The 27,813-nt window shown below is 41.3% G+C and overlaps 1 protein-coding gene across 1 annotated transcript in view; it reads right to left on the bottom strand.

Moving 5' to 3' along the window:
* The window catches only part of LOC306977050 (LHFPL tetraspan subfamily member 6 protein), a 148,950-nt gene that overhangs the window by 5,771 nt on the left and 115,366 nt on the right, over window positions 1–27,813 (bottom strand). Inside the window, exon 2 of the mRNA XM_079575216.1 lies at window positions 12,302–12,400. Coding sequence (XP_079431342.1) covers window positions 12,302–12,400 — 99 coding nt within the window. The remainder of the gene's footprint in view (window positions 1–12,301; window positions 12,401–27,813) is intronic.

Raw genomic sequence — 27,813 nt, 5'->3', positions numbered from 1 at the left:
GGTCACCACAAGGTCAAACACTTACTAATAAGGGAAAACGTTTTCACATAAAAAGTTCCATAATGCACCTTTAACGCTTGTATCTCTCTGTGATTCCTGACCGCTGCTTGCCCTGCCTACCGGACAGAGCTGCTGCTTCAGTCGCCGCTGATCCCACATCTAAACATTTTTACTGAACACATGACATTTTCGCCCAACCTTGCCGCTATTTTTGTCGAGAAAGGTGATAAGAAAGCCAAGGCTGCACCAAATAGTGTCTCAAAGGAGAACTCCGAGTGCTGATGTGGCGCAGTCCGGCTGCTTATGAGAAATCTCCGAGCCCACTGCCCTGAGGATGGACTTGGCTGCGGCTGATGTCAGTAAATGTCATGCCAATATACCCTTTTCTTTTATTATCTGTCATAAACCAATAGGAGAAGGTCAGGGTGCCCACACAAAGCACTGACAGGACTCCCGCACACTGCCTCCAGTTATAATAATGGAAAGGTCATAGTTCAATCTGACATATTTTACGCATTTTATGACAACACGGTCTTTTCATTTGGCTTGGCTTGTTCATTACGTGCCCAAAATAGCATAACATTTCTAGAGGTGATATTTCAGCAAATGTTTACGAACAAATCCTGGCACTGATTTTGACTGGACAAGTTGAAGATGTAAACATTATATCATTAAACCTAATTAGGGTGGCAAATTTCCAGGAATTTTCAACATAGGAAATATTCCAAGAGGAAAAACAGAAATTTCAGGGAATAACCAGGGATACAACCTCTTACCCCCCGCCTCAAAGGAATAGTTTGCAGTTTTTCCATACTGAGATATGTTCTTAACTGAGCTTAGACGAGTTGATGTGTACCTGTCTGGTCTTTACGTGTGCCCTCAGTCACGCAAAAAGACCAAAGATGTTGTTAGCATGTAGCCTCTCCTCCTCTCCTCTATGGGGCCAAACGGGGTGAAGTTAGAAGCGACCAAGCTCTTCCATGTTTCCCCTATTTTAATACGGTTACGTGAGTAGTTACACGATCCAAGTCTAGTTACACAAAATTAAACATGTTGATTTTCTAAGCGGATAAAAAGGGGAACTATATTGTGAGGCGTAATAACACCTTAGGAGCAGATATTACCGAGCGGACAACGAAGCTTCTAACTTCACCCCCGTTTGGCCCCATAGAAAAGAGGAGGCTAAATGCTAACAACATCTTTGGTCTTTGTGCGTGACTGAGGGCACACGTAAAGACCAGACAGGTACACATCAACTCGTCTAAGCTCAGGTAAGAACATATCTCAGTATGGAAAAAAAGTGGCCCATTCCTTTAACTGAGCAATTTTTTTTCAGTTCAGCTTTACCCAAGTCTCGAGTGATTTTGCTGCATTTTTATTGCTTCATCGTCCCTTTTTCATCACCTGTTTTGCTGTGTTTTGATCGCTCTGTTGTTGCTGTTTTTACTGCGCTTCATACTCATTTGCGTTTAGTTTTTGTCGCTATATTGACTCTTTTTTCAAGAAGCTTTAAAGGGACTATACAGAGTTTAAAAATGTTAAAATTAAGTATTTTCCTCCCCCTACATGTTCCAGCCATGTCCTAATGTGTAGAATGAGCTCAGACCTGATCACCACAACTGCCTCTAAAATCCTGCACTGTCACTCAAAATGGTCTTAAAGGGGGGGTATTATGCAAAATCGACTTTTTCAAGCTTTACATCATGTTATTAAGTCATTCCCTCATTAAAAACATGCCTGAAGTGTTGCCTTAGCACATTCACGTATTTTCGAGTAATCTGTAAAAACTCCGATGGCGGCCATTTTAGGGATAAAACGCCTGATTCCTTCAGGAAACGCCTCCGACCTCCAGGATACGCCTCCAACCTTTCGTCACCAGCCGCGTAACCAACCACTGCTCCTCAGCAGAACCCCCTCCCCGCAGTGTCTAGCCCTAAGATGTAAACAGAGTCATCATGGAGGATTAGCTTCATGTGTTGTGAACCGGAGCCACAGCAGACTTTTACAAAGACACACATCAGTGTTTGTTACCGAAACACCCAGGATTAAAACCGGTGACAAGAACGCTTATTTCAGTGTCTGGTTCTGCGCTGGGCCTTGATGATGCACAGAGCCTCCGGAGAAAGCTAATGTTAAGCTAAACCTCGAGTCATCACGTGAAAACGAGAAATATGCACAAATAAAGTCAATAAAACCACCACACACATAAAGAACCGTTTAACAATGATCACACACGGAGCCAGGCTTGTTGATTTGGAAGTTTATTGCTCACATTTCATCTACAATGGGTCATAGCCGAGTGGCTTTCTCCCGGAGCTAACAAGCTAGCCGCGACAAGCTAACGGGAAAATTCACTGAATACAAGCAGCATATTATGCATTGAAAACGTCACTAAAACAGGCAACTGCTTGAAGCAGCCTTTATGATGATCACACACTGAGCCTGGCTTGTTGATTTTGTAGTTTATTGCTCACATTTCATCTACAGTGAGTCGTAGCCGAGTGGTTTTCTCCCGGAGCTAAGGCACTATTAGCCACGACAAGCTAACAACCTTCACCTTCACAACATTCATTGAAAACAGGCAGCATATTATGCACAAATAACGTCAATAAAGCAGGCAACTACTTGAAGCAGCCTTTACGATGATCACACAATGAGCCTGGCTTTACACATTTGTGGTTTATTGCAGACTTTTCATCAACAATGAGCTGTAGTCGATTATAACAAGCTAACGGGTAACCTCGAAAAACCACTGTCCACCTGCACAGATAATGTCCGTCTTTTGAATTGTATGGGCTCCTGCAGATCCTGGTGTCGTCCATGGGGGTATAGTTAGAGATCCATAGGGCATGGCAGATGCAAAGAGATAGCCTCCAAACAGCAGTTATTTTTCAGGCAAGAGCCCCTTCCAAGCGTCCGGTGTGGAAGGTTTGTCTCCAAATAATATCCTGTGTGGCCATTGTTCACAAAGTGATAAACAGTAGCTCCTTTCCAACAATAAAAATTAAAATGCACCGATCGTAGTTTCAGTTGAGACAACGAGCGCAGTGTTGTGATGCCACAGACAGCGTGTGGAGGGGGCGTGTCGGAAAGGGTCAGAGGTTCTTAAAGAGACAGGGGCCTATTTCAAGTCTTTCGCTACCGCCATTTTGAAAGAGCAATTTTATACAAGGCAGTTATTCTAATTTACTGCATTGACAGACCAACAGAAGGTTTCGTCATCATTGTAGTGTGCCATAGACTGGTGCTATGTGGCTGAAAAAAGCATAATACCCCCTCTTTAATAAGTGCCGAGCTTAATATAGAAGCTGCAGTTACATGTATGACCTGAGGTGGCAGTAGTGAGTATAAAATGGCTAACTTGCATTAAGCCCCTTTAACACAACTAAAGGCTGCTTCAGACAGATAAAAATGAGTTTGAAGTGTTTTAGGTTGTACTAAAGTTCCCAGTGAAAGTTTCTATAAATCTTGCGGAAATTTTCTGCCCCTTTACAGCCCTAAACCTGATAATAGTAAGTAAATCATGGCACACAGTTCTACTACTATGAACAGAACGGCAGAAGTGGATATACCGTCGATCCTTTGTCATAAATTTATCCGCCCGCTCCGTTAAAACCCGCTGTTACTAATTTACTTAACAACTTCCAACAGACAGCGCCCGTTTCCAATCTGCCAGCGCCCCATTATTCCAGCGGCATTAACGTTTTACACGCGCTCGCATAAAGCACGGTTAATTGAATATGCCGCTGAAGTATTTCACTCGAGTCGTTCGTTCAAATAACCATTAGCATCTTTGCGCTTCCTGACACCTGACTGTGTTATCTCTTCACCCGCCGCTTGTTATCGGCCCAACGTTCACCAAGTCGCTGCGCAATTACGTATTCGCCGAGACAAAGGCACTTGACTGAGGGCCTTGAACGCACCGTAATTGTTCACTAATTGTTATACCGAGGTGGGAAGTGCTGAACCTCTTACACTCTTAAAACAGATGTGTTAAAAACAACACAAAATGTGTTAAAAAAAAGCACATCCCCGTGTCTAGTTAAGGACCACACAACATGTGTTGTTTTTAACACAGTCAGTATGTTCAAATTTTTAACACATGAAATGTGTTAAAAATTTCAACACACTGACTGTGTTGTTTTTTACACATGTTGTGTGGTCCTTAACTAGACACGGGGATGTGCTTTTTTTTTTAACACATTTTGTGTTGTTTTTCATCTACTATTCATTTTACTCCAAAATGAATATTATACATACTGTACATGCAGGAAGCACACTAAAATAATCACAAACAATATCATTAAATGTAATTATTTATTATGAACTAGCAAATCACAAATATATAAAAACATAAAAATGTCTTGGCAGTAGGCTAGAAACATGGAGGAAGTTTGAAAAAAACATTGAGTTTTAAATTTGACAGGTCTGATTTACATTATCCATGTTTACCATATAGTCATTAAGTTTACACCATACTAAAGTCACCACCATTGTGCCAAATGTTACCAGGATGTTCACAAGCCACAATTTAGTTTGTCATGTGATTTTGCACAAGTTAAGAGTTTTGTTAAATTTAGTCATGTGTCAAACTCTTTTCAATCAAAGATAAAAATCTAAACTTGAGGTTAGTTGGCCAAGTCCTGACTTACACTACACAATCACAATTTCACTAAACTCTGGTACTCATCACTCGTTTGGGCGATGACTGTTGTTCTGCGATTTGGTGTTGCTCAGTGCAGCGGTCCTGTGCTGTTGAGAGGTCCTGGGCTGTTGGGATGTCCTGGGCTGATGGGAGATGTCCTGAGCTGTTGGGAGAGGTCCTGGGCTGATGGGAGAGGTCCTGGGCTGGTCCTGAGCTGTTGGGAGAGATCCTGGGCTGATGGGAGATGTCCTGAGCTGTTGGGAGAGGTCCTGGGCTGATGGGAGAGGTCCTGGGCTGATGGGAGAGGTCCTGGGCTGATGGGAGAGATCCTGGGCTGATGGGAGAGGTCCTGGGCTGATGGGAGAGGTCCTGGGCTGGTCCTGAGCTGTTGGGAGAGATCCTGGGCTGATGGGAGTGGTCCTGGGCTGCTGGTTGGTTGGGTCTCGGTATTTTTCCAAAAGGGCTTTCGATGCTTTATCAAGTCTGAGGAATAACACAATACATAAACATTTGAATACTTCTGCGCTTAACAAATGATACATATTTCTTTATATTGCAACAGATAACAGATACAGAAGCAAATTATGTTTTGACGTTTTACAAAGACTCAACAAATATTCCGAAACATATAGTAAAACTCACTGTTTGGAGAAACTTCTGCACAGCGAGTAATAAATGATTCTGATCCATCAAATGTTGAAGAGCTCAGGAGGAACACGACTCTAGGAAAACACAAATTAAAAAACACGATTCAAGTAAATTGTGAGATACGTTTACAGAATGTTAGAAGTTTAAGAGAGTTTGTACTTCGTACTCACCAAATCTATCTTGAAGGGGAATTATTATGTTTTTTTGGATTTTTGAAAGACGGCTGGGAAAAGGGGAAAATACAGAAAATATCATTTAACTATCAAGCATGGTCTGAATTCTTACTTGACTGTATCACAATTACAAAACTCACCATCTTCTTTGCTCCTGATGACAAATGCCCCTCTTGTGTTTGGGTCTTCATCAGAGAAGGTCCCACTGGAGGCTTCTTATTCTGACGACTGGTACTGTTAATAAATCTGCAATACAGATCAGAGTACAGACATTTATGCAACTGCATTACACATTATACAGATTTGGTAATAGGAGACATATTCAGACAATATAAATAGGTTTATTAACCATCTCATTTAAATAATCTACAGAGCATACCTGTTGTCCACTCTGGCCTCCATTTTACAATCTGTAAGAGAAGAAATTGTTTTAGTGAGGGGAAAATGTCAGGCTCTGTAATTACATTTTAAAGTTTAATTCTCATAACTGCTTTCACTAAAATACCACAACTTTTGAATATATGGTGCACAATTCTCCATAAAACTTTAGACAATAGTTTTACCAGAGTTTTGAGACAGTGTTGATTTAATGTAAATTCTATAATCTCCGATTTGCCTTCATTAAAAGCGCAAAAGCGAGAGCTCCAGCCCCTGTCCGCGCCCCAAGTCCACAAACACAGCCCTGGCTTTCTCAGTCATTTAGCTTTGGCCAAAACAAAACTCCGGACTTTAAGTGCGAACAGCAGAGGCAGCTCGCCTCGCTAACATGAAACTAAACGCACCCGCAACATTTATCAGTCAGACATGCTCGATACCGCCAGATTACGATCCACGTAGCGGAGTATGAGACCCGGAGCGGGGGCAGGAGAGCGCAGTCAGCCCCGCGGAGGAGGCGTGTGAGGCGGGGACAGAGGAGGCTGCTGTCCCGCACCTGTACTCACGTCTACGGCCTCACTTCAGCCCCGCGCAAGGGAAGATAATCCTGTTCAATGTGCAACGACGCAGCCTTTGGTTTGACATTAGCCGGCAGTCTGTGTTATCCAGAGGAAGTGAGCTAGCATACGGCTACGACGGACTTTCTTTTACCAACAAAAAAAAACCCTTCTCCTGCGAACGGTAAACAGGGGACGTAAATAAAGCAGTTTTTGGAAAGTAACTAATGTGAAATATGAACAAAATAATACTCACTTACCTTGTAAGTGTTGACTTGGCGCTTATATTTCGTCCTCGGTCAGTGAAAATGGCGGCTGGAGCTGAAGATTGAGCGGACTGTCCCGCTCCGTGATTGGACAACAGTTTAACACATGTAGTGTGTTATTGTAAATACGCTACGTGATTGGATAATAATTTAACACATGAGGTGTGTTGTTTTGTGTAATTTCATTTTACACAGAAATTTCAAAACCAACAGAATATTAACTCAACATGTGTTAATATGAACACATCATGTGTTGAATGCGCCTTAACACAGAAATTGTGTTAAAATTTAACACATCACTTCTAAGAGTGTAGCCCCCACCTGAGCGGACCACAGTTTCTCCAGTTGGGCATTATCCAAATCTAAAAGCTTCTCGAAATCTTGCTGAAAAAGAGACAAAAAAGCCACGAAAATGCAACAAAAGTGACGAAAATGTGATGAAAACGCAACAAAAAATGGACAATAAATGGACAAAAACACAACAATAAAGTGACAGAAGAGGGAGTGGTGGCAACAGGGGAAAAAGATTGTTTCAGGTATCTGTGCGTTACATAGGGTATTTATTTTCCCAGGTGACTTTTTACTTTTACTCTTTGCTTTTAGAATCACGCTGTTTTTTTCTTTCCCCGACACATCTGCGTGCACTCGTCTCGCCAGCGCAAGCGTCAGAGTGCTTTCTCGTTTTTTGCCTTTTTCGAAGGTACAGGCATGAACATACATGTAATATTGACCCGTTTGACCGCGGTCCTGCTGTAATGTGAAGTGTGAGATCAGCTGCTTTGGTCCAAACTGTTCCAAGCTTCAAACTGCAGAAATAGACTTAATCTGCCATTAGTCTCTCAGTATGAATCAAAGGCTGTTTCATAAATACAGGCCCCTGGCAATCCTTTATCTATACAGGATTGTCCCTTGTGACTCAATGTCTCATTTTGCAAGAGGGACCTGTTTCAAACACATCGACTTCTTGAGCTTCGTAGCACAGTAACATTGGCATGTTTTACTTATTTTGCAAACATTTAGAATAAAGGTTTAAAAAGCGTACACCCAGACAAAGGCAGGATAAAACAACAAATGTACAAACCACATACTAAGGTAAGACAGTTAACACGCAAACGGGAACAACAAAAGGAGTACGAAAAGGAACCTGAGCATTAAAACAAAAGGCCACACAAGAAAACCTCAAATCTGCAATATCAGACCACTGCAAAAGGGAAAATCATATTATGGACTGAGACGGGGCGAGGATCGTGGGCACGAAAGAGCACAAGTACAAGCACTGGATCCGGGAGGCCATAGAGATCAGAAAGCGAGGAGTAAGATCCTTCAACAGAGATGAGGGCGCCTTTACCCTGGCGCACACATGGGACGCACCTCTCCTCAAGCCACCACTCGGCGGAAGGCCTGGGAAGAACAACATCCCAATAAGAGACGCATCATACATGGAGAAGTAGTTCCTTGTTCGTCGAAATGCGAAAGGTATTTGAATGCTTTTTTTTTTTTACCTAGTGTCTTTCTAAAAGAACCTAAAAAACTATATTTACAAAAAGCTGCCGTTCTCAGATTTGGTTTAAATCAGCACTTTAGATGCAAGTTGGTCATTTTTATACTCACTACTGCCACCTCAGGTCTTACGTGTAACTGCAAGTTCTATATAAGGCTCTTCAGACCCGAATCAACATCTTTTTGAGTGACAATGCAGGATTTTAGAGGCAGTTGTGGTGAACACGTCAGAGCTCATTCTACACATTAGGACATGGCTGGAACATGTAGGGGGAGGAAAATACTTCATTTTAATATTTTGAAACTCTGTATAGTCCCTTTAAAATGATTAAAATATAAATAAGAGCCTATAATGCAGGGGTGTCGAATTTTGGGTCGTGGGCCGAAACTCAGCCCCCACAGCGGGTCGCATATATCGTAAAGGACTGTGGCCTAATTAATAACAATGGCTTACACTTATTGCACTTTAGTCTGTGTCACGTTTCTCAAAGTGCTACATAAAGTCATTATTCATCCACTCCACACTCGCCCTGGGGCAGACTGACCATTTACCACATGGCTATAATGTGTTGTTAATATCCTGATCTCTTATGTCAGTGCCCTCTGCTGGACACATGCGGAATTCTTTCCTTTTTCATATTTAAGCTGCCCCCTAGTGGCTGGAGTGAGCGTTCTGGCTATTTCTTTAAAAATCCATAACTCCACACAGGAATGGGTTAGACTTACTTTTTTTTACATACTCAGAAATTCATGCTCTAAAGGGCCACATTAAATCATCTTGACACATGTGCTATAATGTAATGCCATTTCTAATTGGATGATATTTTCAATCACAATCCATCGTCGACCGTTTTTACTCGTTTTACTTTTACCGGAGTGATATTTTTTAAGTATCAGTACTTCTACTTAAGTATTGAAATCAAGTACTTTTGTGAAAATTTGAAATCCTGTCCCCGGTGGGATAGAGAAGCCGCCTTTATCAAGCCGTACAGTCGCTTAAACATGAATATCCACCGTGAACTGTAGCAACTGTACCCGTTCTGAGACACATCAACAATTCCAGTCATGGCTCGGAGCATTACAAACATCCCCGCATTATGCAGGCGCTAAATGAGGAATAATTTGTTTCAATTTTTCTCGGCCGAATGCTTCCAGAAGACGGATCATGTGATTAGCGAGCGGCTGCTAACACGACAGGCGCAATCAGAGAAATCTTCCGAAAAAAGCGCGTTTTCTAATGAGACTGTTAATGAAAAGGCTTTGGTCTTCACTCAGCGTTTCAAGTCGCGGAACAGATATGGGACAGGGCCCGGTTAAATAATGCAGTTCTCCCCCAGGATTAGCGGGGATTTCTCAGAAGAACGCACTTCACGTTTTAATTTGTGACACTTTCAGCTGTTTGGGCGATAGGGCACTGGGAGGGCCTGGGCTACAGTACGTTCCCACAGCAGCCGTCCTGGGACTCCAGCCTTCTGTATCAGCACTTTTTCCTCATAGAAGGGAACACACAGACCTCAAATCTTAAAGCAGGCTACAGCTCTGGAAACGGGGTTGTTCAGACTTAGTTTGGAGTCACTGCAGGAAATGCTGTTAACTGCATAAAGCTGAGAGGAAGTGGCTCTTTGATGTTTTTAAGGGTTTTATGGATGTGTCTCTCTCTTAGTTACTGTAATAACACACTGCACTAGGGCTGAACAATATGGACAAAATTTCCATCCATCCATCCATCCATCCATCTTCTTCCACTTGTCCGTTGCCGGGTCGTTGGGGCAGCTGTTGGAGTTGCCCAAATCATCCTTGTTGCTATTTTGCTTTTTTCCCCCAAGTGTTTAGGTTTTGGGTAGCACCAAACAGAAGAAAATGTGTTCGGTTCAGGTGGAGGTTAAGAGGTTACAGGCTTCGTACATCCATGAACAATAAAATAGGTGGTATTGTGGACCTATCAAAGGAAATACATGATAAATATTTTTGCATTTCTTTCCCCTTCTTTATCATTTCTCCATCCATCCATCCATCCATCCATCCATCCATCCATCCATCCATCCTTTTGAGTGTGCAAATTCACTCATGTTCCTCTTAAAAATATTTGTTATGATGCTCAAGTAAAGTAAATTGGGGAGTGTTGCATTACTGTTTCACCAAGATCTTGCATAGATAATGGGAAAGCGTGACCACTGCTCAAAGCCTTCTTCAGCACATCCCAAAGATTCTCAATGGGGTTCAGATCTGGACTCTGTGGCGGCCAATCCATGTGTGAAAATGACGTTTCAAGCTCCCTGAACCACTCTTTCATAATATGAGCCGGATGAATCCTGGCACTGTCATCTTGGAATACGCCATTGCCATAAGAGAAGAAGAAATCCATTGATGGAATAACCTGGTCACTGAGGATGTTCAGCTGATCTCATTCTTTGGGCTCATAGTGTGGCTGAACCTACGTGGCAACTTTTTAAGGGTCAGGCAGTGCATAAAGGAGCTTCTTAATTATGTAGCAGCTACCCCTTGATTTGTAACTTTGGAATTCGGTCATTAAACGAGTTATTTAAACCAGTTTTTGCCTGCAGTCTATACGTCCATGAGTGAAAACGCCTTTAATAGAACTGAGCAGCCGCCGCCGAAGACGAATGATCTCTCCGCATGTGCAAAGACATATAGGGACTATTTCAGAGCCAAACTTTTCAGAAGACGCCGGCAGAATACAGAGCGAGCCAGTATTTCTTCTGCCCGCTTTGGAAAACTTCAGAAATAGATGGTCGTTTGTTGACTTTCCCACATGCGGTATGTTTTTAACACTGAGGCGCGTGGTAGCCCAAACATGCACCAATTAAATGGAGATATGCAGAGTGGCATCAAGGCCACGTCCTGAGAAAAGTTGGTAATAGTGTGTTTTTGGAACTTCCTCAGAGGAACAACAATTAGTCAATACAAAACAATATTTGTGGTAAAAATGCCATATTTACTCCCGGTTTATATGAAGTCATGATTAGCAGTTTTAGCTTGGGCTGGGTACATTTTTTTCTTTAACGATACTTGGTTTTCGATACAGATACCTAAATGATAATTTTTTCGATACCTACTAAATTATTTGTCATAAAAAAACATAAAGCTGATAATAATGTTAATTTATTCCTTTTCCTTTCATTTAATTTATTTAGCATTTTGTATCATTTGTTTGAGGTGAAAAAAACAAACAAGAAATGTCCTATAACTACAAAAGGGCTGAAAAAACACTATCCAAGCTTTTATTTTTCCCCCAATTTTTCCAAAATTTTTCATATTTTTTTCAGTTTATTTCCCTAAATTTCCCCCAACAATTTTTACCAACCCCCCAACAAAAAATCCCGCTTGTTTTTATCACATTTTTTCTCAATCTTTCATAATTTTTTAAATATTTTTTCCCCAAAATTTACCCTAGTTTTTCCACTTGTTTTTCTGCAATTTCTTTTCTAAATTTTCCCCCCTTTTTCAATTTTTTTTCCAACTTGTGTTTCACTTTAATATTTCTTTATTTTTTCAATTCTTCCCACTCAATTTCACCTCAAATTTTCCATTTTTTCCCCCAACATTGTATATTTCCCCCCAAATTTACCTGCATTTTCCACTTGTTTTTCCCAATTTTTCCTCAATCTTCCATACATTTTCCAATCCCCCCCCCCCCCCCCCCCCAAATTAAAACATTTCCCCCCCAAATTTACCCTAGTTTTTCCACTTGTTTTTCCCCGATTTTTTCCTCAATTTTCCCCCCTTTTTCAATGTTTTTTTTTCCACTTGTGTTTCACTTTTTTAATTTTATTTTGATGACCAACAGCATAAAAAGTTGAAGATTTAATATTTATTTTCTGTACCTGCTTTCGATTTTTTCGATACCAGACTGGTATTCTTTAACAGTACCTAGTTTTAGCTTCAAACATTTGTCAAGTTTTTATCTTTAAGGTAAAAACGTGGGCATTCCTACACCCTCTTTCCATAGAAATGAATATCTTCTGTTTTGGTACACTGTCAAAATGAACAGATAGGAGAATTTATCCAAAACAAAACCCCTGTCTTGTTAGGATCTGTGGGACACACAGTAACTCGACACAGGGCACAGACTCCTTTGCGAGTGATGGATTCGGTGCTTCTCCTGTAATGTCTTACCGAGCTGAAACTGTCCGGAGCTGTTGTTGCAGGTCTGTTGCACCTCTTCACTGTCCCATCCCAGAGGATACAGCGCACATCCGGATCCTATGAGCAGCCCTGTGGAGCAGAGGAAGAGAGCGATGTGAGTGGAGCGGTCACTGGGGGGTGGTAAAGGCCTGTAACAGGACAGGAGCTGGCAAAAGTCCAGGAGCAAGAGCAAAGTAGGAAACAAGATGAGGAGGAAGAGATTTGACACAATAGAGGCCCACGCTGACTCTTGATTCTAGAATAGGAAAAGCTACATTAAATGAATTTGGATTATTATTTAAAGCTGCATTATGTAACTTTTTATGTGGAAAAAAAACCTTGATATTTGTGCATATTTGACCTTGTAGTGACTCAGTGGCGTTATGAGTGCACCATGGCACCCTTGCTTTCCCTAACAGTGGCCTCTACGATGCTCCAGAATCAATTGTTTTGGGGTTTCTGGCCTGTTTCTGGCACAAGCCCCTAAAAACAAATGATCCTGGAGCATCATAAAGGCCAGTGTGTGGGAAAGCAAAGGCACCATGCTGCACTCATAACGCCACTGAGTCCGTTTTTTCCACTTAAAAAGTTGCATAGTGCACCTTTAAATTCTGAACCCCGCCTTTCCCGAGCACATTAACTCCAATTTGACTCTACCCTGATCTTAAAAGGTCTTAAGGTCAAAATAGCGACATAAACAAAATGTAAATTTAGATGAAAATGCAGCAAAAAAAGCATCAAATGAGCAATAAAGAAGTGATAAAAAAGCAACAAAAACACAACAAAACGTTACAAAAATGTGACAAAAAAGCACCAAAAACAAGATGAAAAAGTGACAAAAACGCTCCAGTCAAGAATCTTTTAGATTTGGGTAAAGCTGAACTGGAGAAAACACGCTTGGTTAAGGCAGGGGTTAAGAGGTTAAAAACTTTTAAGGATATAACTTTGGAAAAGTTGTTAAAACTAAGTATTTTCATCCCCCTACATGTTCCAGCCATGTCCTATAGAATGAGCCCAGACCTGTTCACCACAACTGCCTCTAAAATCCTGCACTGTCACTCAAAAGGTGTTAATTCGGGTCCGAAGTGCCGTCATATTCGAGCTTAATATAGAAGCTGCAGTTACACGTATGACCTGAAGTGGCAGTAGTGAGTATAAAATGACTAACTTACATCTAATTATCTAATTAATAAAACATAAATCACACTACACAACATTAAAACACTTCAGTGGTTGCAGGGGAGTTCCACAAGGCTGCGTCTTCGCTCCCCTACTGTTCCAACAAACGATGATTCAAAATGAAACTTTCACCCACACATTAGCTGGTGTGAGGAATGTGTGTGTTGGCAGCATAGCTTAAAAACACTACAGTCTTTCTTTGCCCTTTTCAAATAATAATGAATTAGTTATGAAGCGCTTTTCCAGATGCTCAACTTTACGCTTTTGTGAAATATTAATTCGCTCCACACTTGGCGGTGGAAAGTTCTGCGCGCATGTAGCCACATCTGCTCTGGGGTAGACTGACGGAAGTGAGGCTGTTAATCAAACACTCACTCATCCATTAACATTCATAAAGACACAACGGCATTATGCACGGGTGGGAGCTGGATTTGAACCAATGACTTTTTGGGTAGTTGGGGGAAATGCTCAAACCTCTGAGCCTGAGTCGTAGGGGACAAAGGCAAAGCTGTTCTCAAATTCAGAATGACAAGAAATATGAGAGTCATATTTAACCATGTTAGTCATATTTAAACCATTCCACCTTTGATAAACGACAATTCCAAACATAATCCAGCCATCAATCCACCTTGTAGGCGATAAATGCTCAAATTCTTATTTCCAACAGTGCAAGCCAAACAGAATCGATCATAATTTATGCATGTATTCCCCATCAAAGAGACAAAAAGCTGATGTGATATGGTCCGCTCTTCCACTTGCGCTTTATCAGCTGTTTCCAGACCGGTCCGAGCGAAAGCCAGCTCTGATCCAAACCCTGTCACGCATCAATAAGAGTGACATGGGGCTGTGATTTTGACCGTTATTTACAGTGACAAGAACAAAAGCAGGCATTCGGCAGCCGCTCGTTAAAATGCAGTGACGAGAATCATATGCAAATAGCCTGGCAGTTTTTCTCGCCACCGAGGTATTAATGCGTTTTTGAGGAACGCAATAATTCCTGTAGGGAGAGAGAAAAAAAAAATCCTCGAGGGACTGCTTTACGTCAATGATTAAAGAGACTTATGGCTGTCCTCAAAGCTGCACACGGAGACAAGACTGAAATCACGTCAAGGCCATTGCATAAAGGATTAATATCCACAACATTTGCCTGTAGCGGGCTTCTGACAAGTTATTCCCCCGGATGCAAAGACCTGTCCCTTGATATTAGTGTATGGGAGCTCCCTGCACGGTGCTGCCTGCCATCACGTTAGCTTAATCCCCTCCGATATGTCTGCGCCGCCGCTATCAGCTGTGGATGTGAGAAAAAGTGAGCAGCTGAGCCTCCCGACCTGATTGCTCCAGCCATCCACGACCGCCTTAATAAATCTAGGCCAGATAACGAGGAGGAATTAAGGGGCGTGCTAATGTGGACGCAGACAAACTTGAGGGATGTTTCATATAAGGAACAAAAACAATGCAGTGTCAGGAGAAAAAGTAGAGTTCATTTGGCAGATGTGAGAAATGGTGGTATCTCAAAATTGATCATTTTTGTTGCTGTATGTGTAGATCTCTCCACATTTAACAACTCTTCTAATGCCATTATATGGACTTGGTGCGTCCCGAGATCAGATCAGTGAGATTAATGCAAACAAATCTTCTCTTAAAGGGACTATACGGAGTTTAAAAATGTTAAAATTATGTATTTTCCTCCCCCTACATGTTCCAACAATGCCCTAATGTGTAGAATGAGCTGTTCACTATAACTGCCTCTAAAATCCTGCACTGTCACTCAAAAAGGTGACACGAGCTATATAGAACCGGCAGTTACGCGTAAGACCTGAGGTGGCAGTAGTGAGTATTAAAAAAGAGATTGTTGTGGACTTTCGAAAGAGCGCAGGTTCAGCTTGCTCCTCTAAAAATCAACGGTGCTGCAGTGGAGAGGGTGACCAGCACTAAGTTCCTGGGTGTGCACATCACAGAGAAGCTCTCCTGGACCATGCACACGACATCACTGGTCAAGAAAAGTAATCAGCGTCTTTACTTTCTCCGCAAGTTATGAAGAGCCAGAGTCCCAGCCTCCGTTATGTGCAACTTCTATAGAGGGGCTATAGAGGAGCATCCTGACCAGCTCCATCACTGTGTGGCACGGCGCCAGCACTGCCTCCTGCCGAAGGAGCCTCCAGTGCATCGCGAGAGCAGCGGAGAAGATCTGCCGTCAGAATCACCAGGGACCCTTCACACCCATCACACAGTCTCTTCAAGGTTATGCCTTCAGGGAGGAGATTGCGGAATCTACGGGCCAGTTCCGGTCGACTGAAGAACAGTTTCATACACAAAGCCATTGGGAAGCGGAACTCCCTCTTTCAGTGGGTCGTGAGTCTATAGGAAACTTTTTTTCAATATTTTCAGAAACTGCACGGAATTTCAAATTTAGAGGCATATCTACTGCATATCTACTGCTTGTTCAATAAAAACCTGTGTGGGAAAACACAATAAAAATGTACGATATATGACAAATTAAGGTTTTATTTGGGTTATTTGGGCCTGCCATCCCAGGGTAACATCGGGTCCCGACTTGGGAACCACAGATGTAAAACTTTGGCATTTGCAGAAAAAGTTCTTTACTTTAAGGGGCTAGATGCAAGTTGGCCATTTTATACTCACTACTGCCACCAAAGGGCATATGCACAACTGCACCTTCTATATTAAGCTTGGGCATGATGGCAATTCGGACCCGAAGCAACACCTTTTTGAGTGACAGTGCAGGATTTTAGAGGCAGTTGTGGTGAACAGGTCTGGGCTCATTCTACACATTAGGACATGGCTGGAACATGTAGGGGGAGGATAATACATAATTTTAACATTTTTAAACTCTGTATAGTCCCTTTTAGGCTACAATGTTGAGGTTCGGCCCTTGGTTTTTTGGCGATGACGAAAATAGGCCCTCCTCAACGCAAACTAGCCTGCTTTAGTGTCACAACCAGGCAGAAATCCAGCGTTCCCAAACTGTGTCCTTGTCCCATATGCAGGAGTTCCCCTTGAAAAAAGTCATTTATTGCTGCCTTTAGACTCTTTACGAGATAGATAGATACTTCATTCATCCCTGACACGAGAACTTTGCATATACAGCAGGGCTCTCAAAACAAAACAGACAAAATGTACGAGATCACAACGGTCTTATAGTGGGATAAACAACTTCCTTCAGACAGTAATAATACAGATAAAAAGTTAAGTGCAGGGCCTTGTTTAATTCACTGGTAAATACTCTACACACTCTTCCACAAATCGCTGCTCTTGTGAGAAATGACTCCCAACGTTCCTGGATTTGTCCTTTGTAAATCTTACGTAACAAAAGGCAAAGCTGTTGTTTGGCTCGGTGTGGTTTTGCAGAGACAGCTGGTATGAACAGGTTTGTGTGGGAGGACAAGGACACCAGACTGTTCCCCGGCCAAATAAACAAATGTACGGAAATTGTCGCACGAAAAAAAAAAACGCCATGCCACCCAGAAATGATTTTCATGCACGACGCACCGCAATGATACAAAAGACATCCGAGGTTTCACCGGCAGACCACCTACATGTGACAAAATTAACCTTATTTTCAATCTCGAGCGGAACAAATGGTGGATGTGCAGCTATTCTGAGCGGATTAGGTAGAGTGGTGGCAATAATACTAATAAACTTTATGCATACAGACCTTTTCTTAACACAGAAAGTTGTGGGCTGCATCTAGATGTGACATTGACAATAATCTGGGAAAGCTGCAGACGCTAAAGGTTTAAAGTTGAGCAATACAATAGTAATAATGCATCAGTCTTATATTGCTTTTTTGAGTCACTTCGCGTTGCATTATTTAGTAAGGAAATTTACGACTAAAACCACATTTTGCTCTGGGGCGCAGTGACGTAACTCTATTATCACCACGCACAGTCACATCGTCAGTGTCAGTCACTTTGCTGGTGCACAAGAGTCCGAGCACATATTTGGGGCACAATGTGACTGCAGACTTTACAGACAGTGTCCTATGCTTTACGAACAGGCCAACATCCTGATACCCAGGTTTGGAATGTGCTCAACACCTGTTAAAATCAGACTCTTTAAAGCAGTACTAAGTAACGTGTTTACCTCAATAAATTTCTTTCCGTAGTCCCTGTGGGGGTAATACAAGTGTTAATGGGATGATTGGAGGGTCTCTCATCTCCCCCTGGTGTCTCTGGCCAGAAAACCATGTTTGCCACCGGACCGGAACCACCAATACACACTAATAGAATCACGAAGAAGAAGCTAACATGCTAACGGGCAAGCTAACTGCGGGCTAGCGTCACTTTAAACAGTATTTACAGCCAAGTTTGAGTGAAAAAAATTATTTCCATTGTGTAATTGGATGTACAATACCCCTCTCTCCCTTCGCCTTTTCTGTCAGCGTAGTATTTACTCTCCAAGACAATTAATAAGTTTAAAAATCGCAACTTGCTACGACACCTGCAGTTGCACTTATGGCCTCTAGGGGCAAGAGATACTAAGTACTGCTTTAAGGTGTATTGCACTCCCATGTGTATACTGCTCACCTGTGGAGGCGCTACAAAAAGAGTAGCATGCATAAGCTAACTGTGGCATAACTGAGGGTCCCACGATGGAGCAGTGCGAGCCAAATGTTTGTAAATGTGCGGGTGCCAACTGCGAAATCTCATGTACAGGTGCATGTGCAGTATTTCGAACTCAGTGAACAGTATCATCACTGCATTGACCAACCCTGGACTGAGCTCAGTGCGTTATTCTTCTCGTATATGGACTCACTGGAGCCTATACAGCAGATAAATGTATTTTTTTAATATTGACCATCATTCTAGTGTCCGGAATAAAGTCATGAATGATAATAATATAGTCCGGATTTCTCCAGAGAACTCTCGTCATGATCTACAAGAATGAATGAAAACATGAATGATATACCCAGCCCTACTGATTACCCCTTCTAAATGTAAGCCTGTTACTTGTTTGATAACTTTATTTCAAAACTAATCTGATTACGAGTTACTTTAGTAAAAAAAAAAAGATAAATCCAGGCTTAGGTTTAGGTCAATTTTTCCAGAGAACCGACAATGAAACACAACATTCTTTGCTTTAGACAGAGATAAACTCAAAGTAACATGATTGTTCTTCTGAATTTCTGACATTTCATGAGTATTAAGGCGGTTTTCAGCTGTCAAAATATAACGCAAAGTAATCAATAGTTACTTAATCAAGTCCTGAGAAAGTGCTAATGAAAGTAAATGACTCATTGTCCAACTCAACTAAATGATAAAGATTTAGTCATTTTTGTGGATTGGAGTAAACATAATCATTTTGTTTTATGGTTTTAGACGATGAGTAATGTAGTAAAGTATTTCTCGGGCACTGGTATTGATGTTTTCTGTTATGTTTTAGCAACATTCAAGCTCAAACTCGTCATTAAACTCAAACTGATCGAACTCGAAGCATTACGTTACAGCCCTGGGTCGGTTTCTCCTTCCTCACAACTTCAGACGAGTTTCCGCTTCGAACCTCACATGTGCGCCTTTAGCTTAGCGTCCCGCTCTGATTGGCCGGGGCGCTCCCTCAGTAATCGCCAAAACACGTCTCTGTGAGGGGAAGGGGGGGGGGATGCCCGTTATGTAATCTTATCAACTGTTTTTTTGCATTCAAATTTGTAACAGCGAAGCACGCCAGCGCCATAATTTATTCACGATTAATATTCAAGCGAGTCAAATATTCTCTTTCAAGTGTCGTGTAATGCCGAGAGATACGGCGGCGTGTAATCAAAATGAATTTCCTTGCAGCAAAAAAAAAAGGGAGGAAAAAAAAGGGAGCGCAGCGGTTCACAAAGCCCGTAATGTTTTCATTCATTTCGGGTTTTGATTAACACATTTGTTCAAATACGAGAGTCGCTCTGACAGGGACCAGAATGGAGAGACGGCAATTAGAGCGGCCCACTGTTCCCACTTCAGGTCAGCCCCGGTGGTAATAAACACAGAGGGGAGGAATGAGGGGTTTGGGACTTCAAAGACAACAGGAAGAGGCTGTTAACTGCGCACCGTTTGTTTAGGACAGATGGAAAATGCAGCCGCGGCGTTTAACAAGGTGCTATTACCGAGCAACAACAAAGGACGATTCATTTCAAGTTCTCGGCTGGTGTTTAGACGTGTTTGGAGGGATGATCAATCGTCACAGACTTTGGGTGGCATTGTTAGCCTGAAGAGCAACTTCACTAGGGCTGTGACAATGTATCGTGATTGTGATGCATCGCGATATTTTCCGGCACGATACGATACCGGCGTTAAGCATTTGGACCAAACACTTTTAATGACATTTTTGGTTTAGTTTATGAATAAGATGATAATGTATTTATTTACTGACTATTTTACAGGCCCATTTTCAGTAAGTCAGGTATTAGTTTTTTTGCTACCGATACAGATACTGGGGTTTTAGTATCTGCCGATATCCGATATTTACCGATACCAAAAGACTTGGATGAATTGAATTGACTCTTTTATTCATTTTAAGATCAATAAATATCGTCATATTATATCGTCATGATGTTACAGACATACTGTTTTAAAGTAGGAAACACATGTTATATTTAATTATTAAAGGGACTATGATCCTGAAATATCTCTTTAAAGGGGCTGGATGCAAGTTGGCCATTTTATACTCACTACTGCCACCTCAGGCCATATGTGTAACTGCATCTTCTATATTAAGCTCATGCATGACGGCAATTCGGAACCGAAGTGACACCTTTTTGAGTGACAGTGCAGGATTTTAGAGGCAGTTGTGAACAGGTCTAGGCTCATTCTACACATTAGGACATGGCTGGAACATGTAGGGGGAGGAAAATACAGATTTTTTACATTTTTAAACTCCTTCCATTTGATTACTTTGCACTGAGTTAGAAAGGCCACAAGATGGCATTTGTTCAAATGTATTACTATGGCCACGTCCTATCGAGAGTTTTATTAAAGATCTTTGCTTCAAACCTTTTAAAATGCTGGGTATTGTTTGTTGTTTTTCCTGGAAGTGTAATCCCCGCCCCCGGCCCCTGACATCCCTGGTGCTCGCTTCTTGGTCCAGCTGTAACTGGTTCCATATCGGCACCGGCTTTTGGAACACAGAGCCAGCATTTTTTCAGCAAAATTGAAACTGGAACCAGCCCAGGACCAGCACTAGCTTGGTTGAAAAGGGCTAAACAAAAGATGGCTGGGTCCTGGCTTTCTGGAGGATGTCTTTAAATGTTGGATATGTGAAGAAAGGTACATATACAGTAGCTCAAATTCTAAAATATTTTGCTTCCTCAACACTAATGGAGCGGAGATTTTGCAGAAATGTCTAATCTTATCTTCTCACAATTACGATACTGAAAAATAACTAATATTATCCAAACCATCAAAAATGAATGATCCAGCCTCCTCCAGCGCCCGGCCTCAGCACATGTTAATTCGAGCCACTGACATGCAGTGTGTGGACAGATGTGCAGCAAATAAAGCCATCAGCGCTGTATAATTCACAGCTCACTCACATGTTCTCCTCTCGTCTTTATTCACGCTTCGTCCCGGTGTCATTCTCCACACTCATACATATGTAGAGCCCACAGTTCAGCCAGTGACGTGTGAGAAAAACCTTATGTGGTGTGATTTTAAAAGATTTAAAGGTCATATATCATGCAAAATACACTTTTTGGAGCTTTTAACCATGTTGTTATGCTATTTCCTTATCACTTCTTTCACTTTTTGTTGTGGTATTTATATTTCTACTGCCAAAGTTGTATGAATCGTAGCATTTGTCTTCCAGGTTTGAAAAATACCTCCAGAAAACACTTATATTTATCACAAAAATGAGTGCTCCATAGTGGTAGAGGTACATTATATCATATAAATGCCTATACTTTAGTTTGGAATGGCTAACATAGCATGATACAGATCCTTTAAGTGACGTGTGAGAAAAACCTTACGTGGTGTGTTGAAAAAGATTTAAACTTTGAAAAAATAATAATCACGATTATTTTTGTCCCGATTATTCAAACGATTATTTGTTGCCTTTAAAAAAAGTATTTACTTTATTTATATATGTATTAATTAAAAAATACTATGCTGAATATTTTCTGTTTTCTGAACAGTCATAAAAGTACAAATGATTTCATGTATGTGTCGATTAAGGAGAGGTCTCTGTTTCACACCTGCCCCCTGCTGGCCAGCCCTCACACCTGCGCAAGTAAACTGAGCGGCGCGGCCTGATGACATCATCACACAGCGCCGTTTGTTTTTATGTCAGGCAAAAGGATGAGCCAGGGGGCGTGAAATGCGAAGGGAAAATAAACCCAGCACCATGAAATAATGCAAGTCTGCTTATTATTATTTTTTTTCCGATTGTGCTAACTTTGTAATCGTTTAGTGTAATAATTGAAATTGTAATCGAATTTTGGTTAATTGCACAGCTCTATCTGACTGTATTGAACATATTTAGAACGAGAAAAGTCGCAGTTGCATTTTCCTCCTTCAAAACCGTACGTCAATCTCTCACTTTAAGGCTACTTCTGAACCCAAGCTGTTGCCTGCGCTGGCCAACCACCGCAGACAGTCGTGCACCCGTGTTATTTCGCGTGTGCTCGTCAGCCGCATGAGCGCGTCTGCGGCGTGCGCCCGGTTTAAAAGCGATGCCTCCTGTCCGCCCTGTGACCTCTCTAGGCGCACGTCGCGGCGCTGGATACAGATCGGCGAGCAGACACTTTTATGTTCCTTTACTGTGAAGCGTTGCATAAATCCCTCTGGTATCAGGACCACAGGGCGCCGCTGAGCCATATGCCAGGCCTTTGTAAGAAGCGGCGTAATGATCCCCCCAGGAGCAGAGTGCGCAGAGGACAGAAGGGGAGGCCGCGATAGTGGAGAGGAGCGGCGTGTACAATGAGCAGGTCTGGGGGAATGTGCACGCCAACGGGAGGATGCAGCTGTAAAAGCAGGCAAGTTCAAAGACGAAAGTAAAAGAAAAAACCCGGAAAGTACTGAAATGAATTAACCTCTTAACCCTCACCTGAACCGAGCATGTTTTCTCCAGTTCGCCATTATCCAAATCTAAAAGCCTCCTGAAAATAATCTTCAAAATAGCGAGAAAATCGAGGATGAAAATGCAAGAAGAATGTGAGAAAAAAGCAACAAAAGAGCGACAAAAACTTGCCGGAAAAGCTACAGAAACAAAATAGAAAACACAACAAAAAGCAACAATGAAAAGCCACAAAAAAAATCAACAAAACAGCAAAAAAATCGGCCATGAAGTGACAAAAATGTTCTGAAAAAAATTAAAAAGCAACAAAAAACAACAACGAAAACAACAAAAATGTGGCATAAAAAGAAGAAAAATACAACAAAAACGCTTCAAAAATGTGACAAAACTGCGCCAATAACGCAATAAAAAAGTTGGTAAATGAGGCATTATGCTGTCACTCTCCAGTCAAGAAGCTTTAAGATTTGGGTAAAGCCGAACTGGAGACAAGGCTCGGTTAAGTCGGGAGGTTAGAGGTTAAAGGGTAACCGATGACTAGGGCTGGGTACTGTTAGATTGTTTCAATATCGGTACTTTACATTTCTTCTTCTAAAACACTTACTAAAGGTATCCCACACAGCACAAGAGGAGCTACAGGAAACAAAAAAGTGACAAATGAGGAGGTATCCGGGGCAAGACTCACAGCCACACAAGTCTATCCCGACTATTGTTATGACTAATGTTCATTCCCTGGAAAATAAAACTGATTATTTTCCCAGAAGTTGGTGAAGGACTGTTGTGGAGCGGAGGGAGCTGCACAGGAGGAAGAGGAAGGAGGAGCTGACCAGTGCAGGACACCACGCTCTGAAACAGGGACAAACTCAGGAGGCGGTGCACCGTTTCAGAGGATCAGAGGAGCAAATCACCTCCGGGTGCTTCAGTGTCTCCTACCTTCAGAAACATGCTGGTCAGGTTGACCCACAGTGGCAGCGCGGCTCAAGGACAACGGCTCAGGACTAACACCTGAACACTATTTTGTTGTACAATTGCACAAATAAAGCATTTTTATTTACTCACTTACTAACTTACTTAAATGATGGTTTTCGAATAATACCTGAATTATACTTTTTTTTTGATACCCATGCTAAAATATTTGTCATATAGAACCATAAAAGACTACTTCTTTTAACCTCTTACCACCCGCCTCTCCAGTTCAGTTTTACCCAAATCTAAAAGCTGCTGGACTGGAGATTACAGCCTATAGGCCAGTGTAACGCCTCATTTGAAAGCTAAGACCTACAAAACCAATGTTAACTGATCTTTTCCCTTGCGTTGTTGTTTTTCATCAAATTTTTGCCACTCTCTTGTTGAGTTTTTGTCACTTTTTTTGCTGCACTTTCATCGCTTTTTTGCCATTTTTTTGACGCTTTTTCTTCCGCTTTCTTCTTGCTTTCCGACACTATTTTGACGCCTTTTTCAAAAAGCTTTTAGATTTGGGTAATACCAAATAACCAAGTCGCTTCCTTCAATGCTGCCCCTACGGTAATATTTGCTTTTTGGTAACTGCTTCTTTTACTACTTTTATTTACCATAGTACTCAGACTTTTCAGTATCATTTAACGGTGCCAGTAGAGATGGCACGGTGGCACGGCGGTTAGCGGTGGAAGAAGGTCTCGAGTTCAGCTTCTGCACTGCAAAAAGTAATCTTGAAATAAGTCAGTTTTTCTTGAAATAAGTGAATTTGCCCCCTCATTTCAAGAACACACTTAGATTTAAAAGATCTAATCACACTCAAAATTAGAGAAAAATCTTAATGTACTTGAAATGAGATTGTTTCAGATCTTGTTTCTTAATTTAAATGTAAACTTTTTTTCACCATTTCTATGCATTGTCGTTCTGGAGGGGCCTGTCTCTGATCATTACACCTAAGTCTCAATCAGTGCAATGTACTTTTTGATCCGATTCACAAAACTGTACACGCGCTCTAATATATGAAATAACCGGAATAATGTTTGTGGATCCAGCCTGAAGGCAGCTCAGAAGAACACTGGGTATCCTTGGCTGTTCTTAATCATTATTTAGACATTATAAGCCTGACTAAGATACCCCCGACTGTTAAAGCCTCAGTTACAAGAGCTTTTGTAATAATAATCAGTGACCGGAGGCTTAATTCAATAAGGAGTCTACAGTACTTTAGTTAATCACCCTTTAAATTATGCAGGCTAGGAACACTGAAACTTTGTCTGGCAAAACTTTGTGCAACGCAAATTTATCTCGCATAACATTGAAAATCATGCAGTTTTGCACGAGGATCCTGAACAGCCCAATCTCTTACTGTCTTTTTTCAAAATGTAAGATGTCAGTGCTCAAAGGAATGTTTTTAAGTCTCAATCTGTCCATGTTACATCCACTTTAACAAACACTTATCTTCATCTAAGCCTTTTACTTAGCATACACTACTTTCCAGATCCTATTGTAGTTCCATAAAAACCTCTAGTGTGTAGTAATCTCCTCCAAGCTCAGAGCCAAACTTTGAGGGAACAAATGCCTCACTGCCAGTCGTCTCATGATGAAACTATTGCAAGAATCTGCTCTTCTGCAAACAACTAGTCGCTTTAGGACAGAAACCCGTGAAGCCCAGTGGAGTTCTGCCACAGCCCTTCAAACACTGGGGCCTTACAACTAAAATCGCCCAGAGCTGCACTCAGGGTCTCGACTAGCAATATCAGAAATCATCATGAAAACCCACAGACAGCTTTTTTTTGACAGGGTGCATTAGAGCTGGGGATGGTGTTGTCCAAACAGCAGAGTTTTCTGGGATTCCTGGCGGATTTCGTGATAATAAACCAACAGAGATTTAACAGTTGGAAGCTAATGGAGTTGTTACACGGCTCGATCCTCTGTGTTTTAATATTATTTTTTAGCTAATGTTAGTCTAAAAACAAACATAGACAAAGGCTCTTGAGCTTTCAGCTGCAGAATGCAAATGTCGGCTTAAGAACATTTGCCTAAAAAGGCCATCGAATCTTAGACAATGGCTTGAAATGTACTTGAATTGTCTTAATTACAGCAGATTTTGATTAGGATCGGACTATCTGGAAATAATATGCCAATGGAACAAGCATGAATTTTCATAAATTGAAAGTAATTAATTTGTAGGGCTGGGACAAAATATCGTATTGTATCGCAATGCCAAGTATCGATAGTTTATCAAGTATCGCAATACTTTCAATACTTGTGCTAGGAGGCATTTTTATCATGCACTTATATTCTGTGTTGATGCACTTTTCAATCTTAAATGGACTATATGAGTTTAAAAATGCCAAAATTATGTATTTTCCTCCCCCTACATGTTCCAGCCATGTCCTAATGTGTAGAATGAGCCCAGACCTGTTCACCACAACTGACTCTAAAATCCTGCACTGTCACTCAATGGAACAAGCATGAGTGACAGCAATGGAACAAGCAAGGTGTAACTTCGGGTCCGAATTGCTGTCGTGCACGAGCTTAATATAGAAGCTGCAGTTACACATGCGACCTGAGGTGGCAGTAGTGAGTATAAAATGGCCAACTTGCATCTAAGCCCCGTTAACGCTTTAATCGATGTTAAATGGAATTTGGTTTATAAACTTTGGACGCATTTTAAGGTAAACATATGGTGGTACAGCGGTTAGCACTCGTGCTTCACAGCTAGAAGGCCCCGGGTTCGATTCCCCCCTGGGCGGGGCCTTTCTATGTGGAGTTTGCATGTTCTCCTCGTGTCTGTGTAGGTTTCCTCTACCACTAAAAACATGTACAAGAGGCCAGGATGAATGAGAGTGTGTTTGAGAGTGCACATGGGGGACAACGGATGGAAATGAGTCCAAACCAATACAATAAACTAAAATAAACAATAAAACTTATAATTATCATAATTACTACAGCATCACAATACGTATCGGATCGTCCCCTGAGTATCGTGATATGTATAAGATCGTGACAATCGTAGCCCTGATAACCTGTACACTTAAAGACAGAAAGCCTTGAAATGAGACAAAACCTTCAAAGGCAAGATATCATAAATCATTCAAGTTCCATTGGCAATAATAAAGTCCGAACCTACTCAAGATAAGATAGTATTTTCTCCAGTTCTCCTGTCAGCTTACACAAACATCTGGACAGTGTTTGTAAGTTATTAAATTAGTGGATCCCAAACACTACGTTTTTGTGTTTCTTCATGTAGCTACGTCCAGTAATCACAACAATACAAGTCATTTATCAGTTCAGTGCAAGTGCGTTAAGACACTAGTACTGCTTCCTCTCCGCAGAATTGTCAGCGGCCAACCTATTTAGAGGAGAGTAGAAAGAAGAAGTAAGACGGACATGTTATTTGCTGATAGAGCTCAGATTGATCTCCTCGCGAGCGGTGTTTATTTCTAACGGCAGACACTTCACTCAAAAGGACTTAAGCAAACACAGTGAGCCGGTCTGTAGTGTTTCCACACCACAGAACCAGGCTTTGAGATGTACTTCATATATTCTAATGAGAGGGAGTATACAAAAACTAGCCTACTACTACTATTACTAAACCATCTAAACTGGACACTCATTTCATACTTTCTATGGCCATGAACAATTTCTTCAAAACTCATTAAATTTACCCAAAACTTTTAATGCTCACTGTTCGAATGGTCATATTGATTTTTAGCAGAGGAAAAGCATAACAAGTTTTATTTTGTGTTGACAGTTGTATATTCTATTTAATTAGACAAATAAAAACATTAGGGATGGTGAAAGACAAAAAAGCAACTTCTCACAAAAATCCGCTGTGAAAACCGCTATTCAATTAATTAACCATCTAGGGCTGACTGATGATGGAGAATAATAATAATCACATTTATTTCAACCATAATTTAAATCACAATTATTCAAACAATTGTTTGCTGAGTGGAATGTCAGGTTGTTTGTTTTCCCCCGTATGAAGTTATATATGGAAAAAACCTTCTTTGTACATAAATGGTTTCAAAATAAAGGCCTTAAACGTCAATAAAAAGCATTAGATTGGAATCAAAGTGGCATTAAATCTTCTTGAGAAACAGCTACAGTGCTCAGTTCATCAGAAATACAAAAATGGTCATGGGGTAATACCAGTGTTAATGGGATGATTGGAGAGTCTTTCATCTCCCCCTGGTGTCTCTGGCCAGAAAACCACAATTGCAACTTTGCTGCCAACGGGTCGAAGCCCCAATACACACTAATAGAAGCTAGCAGGCTAAGAGGTAAAACTAACTGTGGGCTAGCTCCACTTAAAGAGTATTTACAGCCACGTTTGAGTGAAAAAAAATATTTCCATTGTG

This window comes from Gobius niger, assembly GCF_951799975.1.
Source record: "Gobius niger genome assembly, chromosome: 1".
NCBI classification, from domain to species: Eukaryota; Metazoa; Chordata; class Actinopteri; order Gobiiformes; family Gobiidae; genus Gobius; species Gobius niger.
This window is presented reverse-complemented; position numbering and strand designations above follow the sequence as displayed.